The 13098-nt window shown below is 41.2% G+C and overlaps 1 protein-coding gene across 1 annotated transcript in view; it reads right to left on the reverse strand.

Moving 5' to 3' along the window:
* Positions 1-3142: 3142 nt before the first annotated feature.
* SLC6A11 (solute carrier family 6 member 11) overlaps positions 3143-13098 on the reverse strand; it is a 68300-nt gene continuing 58344 nt past the window's right edge. Inside the window, exons 9-15 of the mRNA XM_010217313.2 lie at positions 11363-11487; positions 10029-10141; positions 8958-9095; positions 6932-7034; positions 6064-6164; positions 4559-4729; positions 3143-3611 (exon numbers count right to left, since the gene is read on the reverse strand). Of these exons, the coding sequence (XP_010215615.2) occupies positions 3459-3611; positions 4559-4729; positions 6064-6164; positions 6932-7034; positions 8958-9095; positions 10029-10141; positions 11363-11487 (904 nt within the window). The 3' untranslated portion in view covers positions 3143-3458. The remainder of the gene's footprint in view (positions 3612-4558; positions 4730-6063; positions 6165-6931; positions 7035-8957; positions 9096-10028; positions 10142-11362; positions 11488-13098) is intronic.

The raw sequence follows: 13098 nt of genomic DNA on the forward strand, positions 1-13098 counted from the left end.
GCGGCTGCAGCCCCGCGAGCAGGGCAGGAGGGCTCCCTTCTTCCATGGCAATGTGGGCTCACGTTAGGTATCAGCAACCATCTGCTCCCCAGCTCAGGAATCTTGGGTTTGTTTCCGCCACAGGTTTGTGGAGGTCCTCAAACAAGTTGTTTCATCTTCTCTTGCTTCTCAGTGCCCCATTATTAAAGAGAGGGACGTCCGTCTGCCCTGATAGGGAGGTTGTGGTGATTTAGTCTCACAGCTGAGGGCCATGTACAACACACTGACATGAACTAAAAAACACACACCAAGTTTTGCCCACTTCCTTTAATTTCCAAAAATGAGTAAGCAGACAAAATCTTGTGCCCTTAAAAACCAAACAGAATCCTTCTTTGTGCAAAATGTTACATAAACCATAGTGGTTCTTCGTTTTTAATGTTTTATTTTTAATAGTACTGTAAATACTTCAGAAAAGGGCAATATTGTTTCTACTGTGTACAAAAATCACAATGATATAGTTGTTTTTTTTCCAATTTTCCCCTTCATATTCTGTTGCCAAAAAAAAAAAATTAACAAATATTACTAGGAAATTTGCCCTCCCACATCCCTTCCCACAAAAATAGTTTATAAAATGAATAAATGTTAAAGGCATATATTAAATGGACACATTTACAAGCAGAGCACATTAATACATTATAATGCTTTAGACCATGCCAAACTCCTGTATGTGTATAAAGCTACTGGTGAAGTGGTTGGTAGCAGCAGAATAGGAGGCAGGTTCCTTACAAAGTCCGTCGTTCCTGCGGGGACACCTGGGCGAGTACAGGCCAGGGTATGCCAGCAGGCTGAGATGCACAACTGGGTTTTATGCTGCAGCAACGAGCATTAAGATTGGAAGGGCAGCGTTGTCAGGTATTTTCATTTTGTTTCTAACGGGTGGCCAGCTGGGTAGGGCCAGGGTTGCACCTATTGGCACGTTTCACTATAAGCACCATCCTGAAGGCCGTCCTGTGGTAACGAAGGCCAAGGGCCGAGCGCGACGCGACACTTCGTCTGCACTGGCGCGTCCTTCACTCCAGCACATGTGCAGAGCCTCACTCGGGGAGGAGGAGGCTCCAGCCCGAAGTCCATGGAGAGCTGCAGCCTTTGGGACTCACTGCCACAGTTTGCTAAGTGGAAAGATTGAAGACTGAAAAGGGCCACTGGATTGGAAATACTTGTGACTCACTGGAAAGGTTAGAAACATTGATTTCTGAATTCTGTTGCAGCCTCGTGTCAGCAGCAGTACCGATTGGTGTGCAGACTTCCGCTGCCTCCCTGGATTTGAGGGAGTTACTCCCTCAGTCTGCAGCTCCAGCTCTGGGACTGGCGCTCCCAGCGCGTGGCATTCAGCGAGACTGAGGCTCTCAGCAGCAACCACCGCTCTGGGTGCCAAGCTGGAGCCCCCTCTTGGAGCAGCATGGGCAGGGAGGCGGCTCTGCCCTGGGAAGGTTGGGCCCCTCCAAACGGCCTCTCCTATGTGCGTGCTGATGGAGAGGTTCCAAGTCAAGCAGCACTTAAAACATCTGAAGTAGAGCTGTGGTAGGGGAGTCCTCTCTCTTAGATTTCCACTCTACCACACGAAAAATAAAAATAAGATGAAATGAATTAGACTGAAGAGTCTGACTTGAGACCAAGTGATTCTAGCAGGGATGCTTTCATAGGAGGCAATTATGATTCCATAAAGTCACAATGAAATGCTGGCTACATAAGTATTTCATGGAATGCCACAGTACTCCTTGTGACTCGTGGTGAACTTTCTTCCTTGGGCTGGAGGGCACCAGGACATCTCTCGCCACCCTTCCCAGTAACGCCACCTGCTGCTGTGGGAGCTTGGGTGACGCTGAATTCATCCTTGTTGTGATTTAGCTGCTTCTGGTGTTTCTCTCTTACCATGTGTAATCAAACCATGTATAATACAGCACATTATTCCTCCACAAGTTTCTCACACAGGTATTAAACAAAAACATACTGTAACAGTTTGAGAAGATGGGAGAAAACACAAGAAGTGATAGCCTAGAAATCTGAATCTTGGAACCAGCGTTTGGATACCTCATAGTGCTGACCTTCCATCAGGTTTTACATCTACTTTAATTCAGAGGGAGTTTACAGAATTGATGGAATAAACGAGTACTGCACCCTTGCAGAAACAGTGAAGTCCCAAAATCCCTGTCCTAATTCCTTCATGTGCACGGTGTGGACTTTACTTCCTGGACATCCTGTAGAGCTCAAGGAGCCCCACTCCAGTCTTACATGCAGTAAACACCTATCCTGACCTCTGTGCAGGTCTGAATGTCATTCAAGGTAAAGACTACTGCCTAACCTGAGAAAGTACCGTGCAGATTTGAGCAAGCTGTGTTCATGCTGCACATTGTTGTGCCAAGACCCTTGACTTCTTTCGAAGGACATCAGTAGGTGAACAGGTAGACAGAGGAAGAGACAGGCCGAAATACTTGCAGAGCTCTAAATGTATCCTTTTTTTCCTCAAAACATCTCCACATGTATAAAGTAACCTCAGTCTCCTCCTGTTGCAAAATTGTAGACAAACACATTCCACTTTAGGGGATGAGAAAAGTAAACCAAAGCGAAGCACTGGCCACCCACAGACCAAAGAGAATGAAAAAGCTTCAGAGGTCTCGAAGCAAAACACGTGAACTTGGAGACTTACAAGAACTGCAGAATTCATAGCTCTCAACAAAATCTCTATCCCATCTCCAGAAAAACAGTGATTCTGAAGCGGACCCCATTCCACCACATTATTCAACCTATTGGAAGCAGACGGAGGGGAAGGAGGGAGGGTGCTGGGTCAGCTGCACAAGACTTGCCTGAAAAGAGCTTCGTTAGGGGTAAAGCTCCGTCTTGCAGCTGCACAGCCAGGGAAAGGCTGAACCCTTCAAGGCCCAATGCAAAAGCCACTACCCCAAATAGGAAGAGCTGCCACTGATTTCCGTGGACTTCAGATACGCATTTCAACAGTGATACTTAACAGCAGTTACAGGTAATCCCCTCTCTCCCCCCCGATTTCTTCCAATATAAACAAAAGGACATTCTGGTCCCCTTTATATACATACATTAAAAGGTGAAATGGTCTGAAATGCTTACAGATTAGAACGCATGTATCTACACAACATCACATCTGCCAGAAATCTAAATAGAAAAGTTTTACAGCACATTATACAGGTCCCTCTAACTTCTAAAAAACATTTACTGAAATCACCATATTACAAGAAGTCATCACTAACATACCGTACAATACTATTATTTCTTTTTCTTTTACATAATTATTACTTATATAGTAATTTTAAAAAATCACTTTTAAACAAGTATACAATATTGACTTTAAAATTAACTGGTTAATAAAATTGTGTGCAAAACAAGCCAGCCTCTATAATTAAGTGTATTTATTTATTTATTTATACAAAAAAAGGCAAAAAGTTCTTTCAGAAATGTGTCTCCTTTTCTGTAATGGCTGAAATGGTGCCATCTCCTTTCAGTTTAGCATCGCAGTCATTTATTGCTGCTGTGAAGGCTCCTCCTCCAAGTTTCCCTCTCATTTTCAGATCTGAGCTAGGTGTAATCAATTTCCTGAATTTCTAGAAAATTGGAAAAAGTGGAAATCATTACCCTTTTCTTGCTCACAGACACACAGTTCTTAGACTGACTGCAAAATCATCTTCTCCTTCATGTCTGTCTCATTTCCTGTTAGTTCCACCAATAAAACCACGTGCCGCACTGTGTGGTTCACACCACACAACCCCAGGGGCTGGAGAATGAAGAGGAAGGCAAAGTCAAGGTGTATTTCTCATGTGTGACTGATTAGAGTCACATTCAGTTCATGAAGTAACTCAGCACAGTGCTCCAGCTAAGTCCTGGTATAGGAGTGCCTGGTGTTTCTCATGACAGCGTCACGGTTATGCACTGAGTGGACGTACACAAGAGACTGCCAACGTGTGTTAACTACAGTAAAAAATAGAAGAAAAATATGTGTGTGTCCAACTGAGAATTTTCTCTAATAACAACATCAGGATCAATGTTTCTGCTTACAGCTGGGAAAGCAGAGATGTTGTGGGAAGGTGGTTTCCTGGGAAGCTCCCAACTGTAATAAAAAAACCCTCTAATTCTTGCGCAGACTAGAGTGATAAGTCTGCAGTGCTTGAGGCGACAAGGCCATGCAAAAGAAGGTTCTTTTAACAAGTGCCATTTCCCTGGACAAATGCATTAAGATTGAGAGGAACATTAAGGGAATACTGAATGTTGAGATTTGCAGAAAACTTCCTTTTAATTATACTGGGAGAACTATACTGGGGACACCTCACTTTGCCTTTCTCCCTCTATTTCTCATGCAGATAACGAATCAGGAGAATTGTATCCAGCTCAGGGGAAAATCCACCAATGACTGAAAGGCCTAAGCCCAGCTATGATTCACACACCACTGGAAAAGGTATTTGGATCCTGCCATAGAAAAGCATTAATTACGGATAGATTCATACTCCTTTCCCACCTCTTTTTTGAGTATGTGTAATCTGAGAATATACCTCACCTCTAAAAATGTGCCTTCTGCCTTCCACAGCTTAATGCAGATCCACAGGGGGATGCAGATCATGGAGGAGAGCGCCATCATCCACCCTATGCCGTAGCCCCAGTCAGGGTATGTATATACATTGTTATATTTCAAAGGCTTGTATTTCACCAGGAAAAAGATGAAAATTCCCTGAAATAAGCAGAAATGTATTAACAGTATTTGAAATAGCACTGTCTATATAAGAGGAATTACGGTTAGCCGGGGAAAGGGCAGTCTCCCTGAAGATGGAAGGTAGCAGAAGCTTTGAAATCTGAGGGGAAAAACCCACTACAATATCCTGTTCTGACCAGCTGAAATAACACGTCTCACTTCTTCCCACAGAAATGAACCACCTTTCAAGTTTAAATCCTGTTTACCTCTCAGTGGCAATAAAACCGGCACTTTGGGTGGAAAAGATTAAGTTTTGCTCTGGAGAGGCAGCTGTGATTAGGTGACACAAGCAAGGTACTCCCCAGCCTGTCACTAAGAGAAGGGAAAGGCAAAATGTTTCAAGTTGCCCTAATCCACTGCTTGTACCTGCAGTCTTGTGTGCCAAATATTTCATCCTCACAAAAGCTCAAATATATCTATCTAAAAGTGGCAGGTGCCTAAAGTTAAGCAGTTTGTATCATTTAAATTTATGTAATACAGAAAAAGTTACTACTTAGAAGTAATGAAGCACTATACAAAAACAAGTGATACTAATTTTGTTCCAGAGTTGGGGAAAGCAAGTTACAATTTTTTCCAAACTTCCAAGTAGAATCAGGGGCAGAGCTCAAGGGTCCGTGGAACTCCAGGCGCCCCAATGTCTATGCTTTCGTGCCTTCCTATTTACACACTGGACAACAGGAAGGTTTTCGTATCACATCCTTGAGGACTATGGATAAAATTTATGGACTATAATTTTAGTTGTGCTCTTTTTGTGGTTTTGTCTCTGTTACAGAGCCCCAGCAGACTGCCAGAGTGAGCACTGCTCACCAGTCCTGCTGCCAGGACTGCTAGCTCCTGTTAGGACTTCCAGGCCCCACTTTGTGCCTTTGGCCTCTTCCACTAATTCAGCTGGAAGAGTGTGCCCAGACTCCTCTGAGAAACATCCAGTCACCTGAAGCGAGAGCAGGGAATAGGAGGCTGGAAGGTCAAGGAAATGAACAGAAGTCTGGAGGAACTTGAGTTATGCTGGATGGATGCAGGGGCCCTGAGACTGGAGGGAACAGGAACCTCTGTTGTATGGGCAAATGTTCATTTACATCCCCAAGTTTTTTTTTCCCCATTACAGTATATTCCCCATTACTAGGATTTATCATAATTCACAGAACACATACATTGCACAAATTTTTACAGATCCTATCGAGTGCTTTTGAGTGAAAACATATGCTACAAATCAACAGGCTTTTTTTTCTCAACAGTTGCTGTAAACTCCTAAAAACCCATGCAGAAAACCCTATGTATGTCTAAGACAAGTTATTCAGATATTATATACTTACTGCACAAATACCTGGGGTTAAGACCATCCAGCACCATTTAATCAATGATAGTGGTTTGTATCCAATCATATCTTCAATGTTATCATAAAAGCGATTGCTACCTGTACAGAAAGAACACACACACACAAAGCAAAAGTAGACTTGGAATGTGTGTGTAGAATGTGTTTGCAAGAGGTTATAGAGGCTAGTAAGCAAAATAGAAAAGAGAAAAATGGAGGCTGTGCAGAGCTGCAAAGACTGATGCTGTTGTTCCCTCACACATCCACTTCTGGTCACCTACTCATACTTGTGGCAGAGATTGCTGCTCTTGGAGCAGGGATGTGGCACTCATTTGTAAACTGGTTCTTGACTCACTGGATTTTTAAAACTCCATGAGGGAGGGAAATGAAGCTATGTGAAGGTAAAGTAGTTCAGGATTGGCTTAGGAGTGGAATGGGTCAGGGTCCATTTCTGGAGTGAGAACATCTCCCGCAATGGTGGGTAACAAGGCTCTGTGGGAGCAGTCCCAGCCCTCTGATCTTAAGCAGCCCAGGGCTGGTAAGTGCAGGATAACCAAACCCAAAGGAATTGTTCCAGAAGAAGAAAGGGTAACTAGTTCAGGGTGTTTCCTAATACTGGGAGACTCCAGCTTGCTAAGGCAGTGAGCTAAGAATTGCCCTGATGGAGAAAGGTGGAGGTCAATCGTGTCAAGGGGGCAGAAAACCACCCAAGCTTTCTTGCTGACTGGCAGGACAAAACCCGTCCTGACTTTCAGTAGTGTTTGGGAAGCAGCGTGGGCCTCACTCCACGAGAGCGCAAGGGCTTTGCTTTTGCACAAACACTAAACTCACTTAAAAACTCCAAAGAACAGCACTTTGCAGCAACTCACCGTAAACCCAGCCTATGCAGACACATTCGAATATGGCAACAAACAGAAGACACATGCCACTAGCTGCGTAAGAGTCGAACAACTGGAAGACATACATCCCACCCTGCAAAAAAAGAACAGGAAGAGGAGAACAGTGTGTAAGCACTGGATGCAAGATTTTAATTAGACAGTCTGTTGGTTCCTTTACAATCTTCCTGAGCTCCTTCTGGAACACAAGATTTCCATTTTTTTCAGTGATTTCTTACTGCGAAGGATAATTTTTTCCATACTACCTAAGATTACCCACTATGCCAGCCCGAAATGATGGGGTGCTGCATTTGACTTGTTTGCAAAATGCTCTCTTACCTCTATACCTTTTTCAACTTCATTCATTATATCCTCGGGCAAGTGTGTCTGATCTCCACATGAATATGCGTGTTTCTTTTTAATGTCTGTTCATTAATATATAAAAGTTAAATTCTGGGAAGGAAAGCAAGTGATAGCTACTAGAATCCCTGTCCAATGGCACGTGTCCCTGTAAAATGAGTACACTGCCCTATAAAGTTTGAATATAACTCACAATTGTCCAGCCGAGTTCTTATGTGAATCATTGTTATTTCACAGAAAATGAAATAGTAATCATCTGTGGGTTTTTTTTTTTCCAGAAAGTCCAAAAGTATTTTCTGAATGGCTTTAAAATAGCAACCTGTGCACTTTCAAAAAGGAGAGCAAGAAAAACCAAGGTAGGGTCCTATGTTAACATGGAATCCAGTCATGGGTTTCCAGTGTGCGTTATCCTATCAATGATCCTGTAATTCTCCGCATCCAGCAACATCACAGACCAAACCAGTATGATAAAAGGTAAATATGCTAAACGCAAACATAATTTGACTTCCTCACTTATTATTTGATTACAACTCAATTATTTCAATTGACACGTCTACCAAAGGCATAATTCTTTTCTTCTTTTTCAGTATTTTTTTCTCTTGCTTAAAACAGACTGAACTGTTCTGAAAACTGGCTGGCTTTCTAGCTCCTCTGCCTTTAGGCAAGATGAGAAGATATAACAAAATCTGATTAACATAACTATGGAAAACCTTACTAACATCCTTATACTAATATTACACCAATCTCCATGCAGGATGCTTAATCTCCTATCACATAGGCATTTATTATTCAAACAATTTATTATTCAAACTCAAAATCCTGTCTAAAAACCAAAATCACACAAATGTTTTAAGTAATCGTAATGTTTTAAGTAATCGTAAACTACATCTATGTCCAAGCAGCCATTTCACACAGCTTCTGCTGTAAAGTTATGGAATAACCATATCCCTCCCCATTTTTAATTATTCTTTCTTTCAAAGGGTATCTAAAGCTAAAGTGTTCCAATGAGTTGATTTATTCAAATTTACTCCAAAAACCTGCATACTGAGGCTGACAAATACCTGATGCCCTTTTTTAAAAGGAAGTTTGTTCATTTCTAGTAACAAAGCAATTAGAAAAACACACAGCCTAAAGGCCCTGGATGTTAGTGAGCCCAGATCAGTCGGGGAAGGCCTGGCAGGCTTGTGAATGCCAGAGCCGTGGAGTGACCTTGGCAGTCCGTGCAGCAGGGCTTCCTCGGGCACACGTTCCCCATGCGTTGAACAGCACAGAGCTGCAGAAATGCAGCTCGTTCCTCAGGTAAAGGTAGGCTCTAGTAGCCCAGCAAGCACTGCTTTCGTTTTACTTTATCATCTTTACTCATCCAGAACATATTTTTCTTTTCAGACTGATTTGCTCAGAGTGAGTAAATAGAAACCATGATCAGCATAGCTGGTGCAAAGAAGATGGAATTTCCTTGGTTATGGAACTTTGATTAGAATATATCTCGAGCTCAACAGAAAATCTGAGTATCCATTTCGGATGTTATACAATAGGTGAGAACAGTTGCTCAAGTATTTTGTAGTTTGTCTATGCCAAATGTATGTTTACGGCTTGAGTGTGTCTTGATTTATGAACCCATTTCCTGTTGTCTCCAGTAATACAACACGGAACATCTTACCTCAGTTAACATTATGAGTCCAATGAAGTATGACACAATAGAAAGGCCGAGAATCAACAGTTCTCTTCGGTAGCCCCTTCGGAAAACCTTTGGGTACATGTCTACAACAGCTGTCACAATGCTTTCGACACACACGAACTAGAACAAATTACAAAAAAGTACAAATAAAATACGTGTCTCATGCCCTCTGGATTTTGATTTCCCACAAAACTTTTCAACAACCCTTCTGTGTTCTCATCACAGAGACAGATTCACATCCCTGAGATGCTTGTAAGGAGCAGCTCAAATTGAGAGGAACATGATTTCAAAATTAAAAAATCCAAAACTATAGACTTCCAGATCACCATTGAATTCAAATATTTGCATTAATACTATTTCAAAATTCACCTTGTAGAAGATAGCTAAAATAAGAGTTAAATCTTTCTTGAATTGGCCTTAAATATTTTGATTTGTCCTTAAATGATAAACAAACCTTTTAATAAGACTGCCCCAGAATTTCACGCTAAGCATCCTGCACTTTTGTCACTCAGAGGATGACACACAGTGCTCTGCAGTGCTGAGCACTGGGTAACTTGACTTTCATGGAGAAGCTGAGTTCTCTCCATTTTACAGAAAAGAGAAGTTCAGCAAAAATATTAAGTGTCCAAGCCATGCACATGTAATGGGTTTCCACCTGGAATATGAAGATACCATAGGAACTTCCATTTTTACTGCCTGATATTCAGTTTCTTTTTTTTTTTTTTTTTTTTGCAAATTGCTTTAAACTCAGGAAAAGGAGAAAAATGGCGTTTTACTAAATTGTGGATTTTAACCATCCATTTAAGTTCACACTGATTTCATGTTAACAATGAAAGTTACATTCATGCTCAATCAGTGCTTGCAGTACATGATAAAGGAATCTTCAATATCATACAAACTAAGAATTAAGAGAAGGAATCTGAGTGATTGGTTTTAAGCAAGAAATTCAGTTAGGGTTCATTCTTTCATCAGGTTAAATGCCATTAACATATGGCACCAATATATAAATGTTAGAGAATTTGACAAAATATTTAAATTGTGTTTGTTTCATACCTGACTATCTAATCCAAGGAATATGAGCATCATGAAGAAGAGAGCAGCCCACAGAGGAGAAAGAGGCATCATGGTAACAGCTTTAGGATAAGCAATGAATGCCAGTCCTGGTCCTGAAAAGCAAGGAAGCAAAGGAAATAGTTTGCACTTCATTGTTCTTTTATGAGAGATGAGAACAGTTAAATATAAGATTGAAAACCTTGACTACACATTTCTCTAATAGTGTAAATATTTGGTGATGAGGCTAATGAGTGCTGAGGACTTATTTGGCCCATCAACTCTGCCTACATCCTCTCTAAATGAAGGTCAAGGCTTCCAGTAGATATCACTGTGCCTTATGTTCTCCTGTTTCTTTGTGTAAATGGATGGCAAGACTCATATACCTTGGGTCTTGGGGGCTTTAGGAAAAGAGAAGCATTTTCCATGACAGTATAAATAAAGCTCTACTTGTTCTAGAGTTTTCCTGTTAACCTTGATTAAACCTCATGAGAGCCATTCCTCCTCAAGAGTCCAGCATTATACTGCTTTGCTTTCTGGGCAGCCCTCTTTTTTCTGTTGAGTGTTAAGGGATACTTAAAGATGGTACATCTACAAAGGTATTAAAGAGCTATGAACTTTCATTAGGGGCCTAACCCTAAGTGATGGTAAGTAGTATTCTCAGTTTCTTGCAGCACTGGGCCTTTGTGCCACTCTGGCTTTTAGGAACGAACTATTATACTTAAGCAGACTGTATCAGGGCATGCCACAGGCAGAAAACTGAGCTGCATTAGGAGATAGCATCCGCAGTCTGTCTATTAGCAATCTAGCAGTTAGCAGCTAGATATGGTAAATATTAGCAGTTACATAGTATAAATCAAGCAAAACTTCAGTGGATTTTCAAAAACTTCTCCTGAATAGCTGGTTTGTTGTTGCTGTAATAGCTATGTCTTTTTTCAGAAGGAGCAAATACTTGTATGGGTTTTGGTGTGTCTCATTTAAGGAAACTGCATGTTCTTTCCATAACCCACCACGGGCATATATCTCTGCTAAGTCATCTGCTGGACGCTCAGTTAAAGTGAGTTAGTATTACAATAGACCCTTACCTCTTTGTGTTTTGCTGCTTTGCACAATAATGTTAGTCATACATAAAGGCATGACCATAAAAAAAGTTAAGAGCTCTAATAGCAGTTACTCTAATGCATCCAGTAGCAGTTACTTGAGAGGAATGTCTGAAAAATGGCCTGAAAGAACATCAGCTTATCTATAAGATGTGGCACAGAATAGTCTGTGCCACAGTATTCCGTCAACATCTGTAGACACTTTTGTTAGCTCAGAAAACTGCTCTTGGAACTTACCCGATTCTGCAACTTCTGCGATGGGCACTCCTTGTTCATAAGCCATAAATCCAAGAACTGAAAAGATAGCAAAACCAGCAACAAAGCTTGTGCCACTGTTCAAGCAGCAGAGCATGACGCAGTCTCTGAAAACATAAAGAGAAAAACACCACAGAGCTGATCTCCTGAGAGTTTCTTTCACATATGGAGCCAAAAGACTAATAGCATCCCAATTGCAGGAACAGACATTAAGCTCTGAATAAGCTCCCAAATGACCATAGGCCTGAGAGCACTTCCAGGAAGACAGCTTCCTTTCTGGTCAAATTGGAAACCCATTGCTACTAACTGTTTTTCAATAGCATCTTCTAAAAATGCAGCCAAATTAACACCTAAAAAATGTGATTTTAAGAAAAAAAAATACATTACTACAACTACTATAGTATTCCAGAGGATATAAACTCATTTATCAACTATATAAAAGCCGTAATAAATTTTTTGTTGGAAAAAAACTTATGGTCAGACCTTAGTTAAATCTATTGCAGTATAATGGCAATTCACATGCATACAGCCTATGATCCAAGTTTTAGAAACAAACTTTTATAAGAGGGCATGGTAACAAAATCACTATCCATTCTGTAGCAGCAGCCTAAGAGAAATACAGGCTAAAGCATAGTAGTGTTTCTCTACATATATTGAAAGTGTCACCACAGTAAATCACTTAAAAGCAAAAGAAAATGCATTTGGAGAAACGTGCTATCTTTGTGCCGAGCTCAGTGAAGTATCATTGTTCACCTTGATTTTCAAAAAGAACTTCAGCCTCCTCAACAAGTGATGAGGTAGGTGTGATTTACCGTGACACTCAGTTTCTTAAGACTTTGATACAAGACATGGCTGCATATTTGAGAAAATTATACTCTAATCTAGATGCCTAAAAGTAAATTAGGCTCCTAAAATACTGAAACACAAAGCAAGTCAATAGCCCTGCAAGCCTAAACCTTTGCCTGGCTTCTTCCCATCATACTCCAGCTCTGAATCAAGTTGTCATGCACACAAGAAGAAATGACCCTGGTGCATCCAACAGATTCTGAATCTGCAGCCTTGAATTATTCACATGAAAGGCAAGACATTCCTTCGGAATAATGTGAGGTTTTCATAAAAATTTGAAGGCTTCCCTTCATTTGAAATCACTTCGGACTTCAGTCGAGCTCTGGTGCCTTCCTACCAAGGATGCTTATAAAAATTGAAGAAAAACTAGATATACTTTGCATTCTTTTTCCAGTGTTTCCTGGGCACTCATGTTTTAAGAATCATTGGTTTCACAGCAAATAAATCCAAGTATTCTTCATCTTATATTCCTTTCCCACATCAGGAAAATGACAGAACCCCTTATCCTCAGACTGTGCCCAACTGCCTGCATAGTGCTGGAAATTCTTTCTGCCATCTGCAAACTCCCATTCCTCTGTTACTCTTAAGACTTGAAGCTTTATCTTGCACCACAGTAAGTGGTAGTCCCACTACACCCAACTCCTAATATGTATGTACAGCTGTTATGTAAAAACTGTCTCTGAGGTGCAGCTCCCAGTGAGGCTGGGGAGTCGCTCCTGGAGGGAAATTGCCAAGTATTGAGTAGGGAGCTGGTTTTCCCGGGAGAGAGCGCATGAAATAAGAACATGAGGATTTTCCTCTCCTGTCTGTTGACGATGGCTGGTGTTAATTCTAACCCTGAGAAGGTCTGAATGGACTAGGATTGCTTAGCT

This window comes from Tinamus guttatus, unplaced genomic scaffold (assembly GCF_059628265.1).
Source record: "Tinamus guttatus ecotype Peru unplaced genomic scaffold, ASM5962826v1 Tinamus_guttatus_pri_ptg000169l, whole genome shotgun sequence".
Lineage (NCBI taxonomy): Eukaryota > Metazoa > Chordata > Aves > Tinamiformes > Tinamidae > Tinamus > Tinamus guttatus.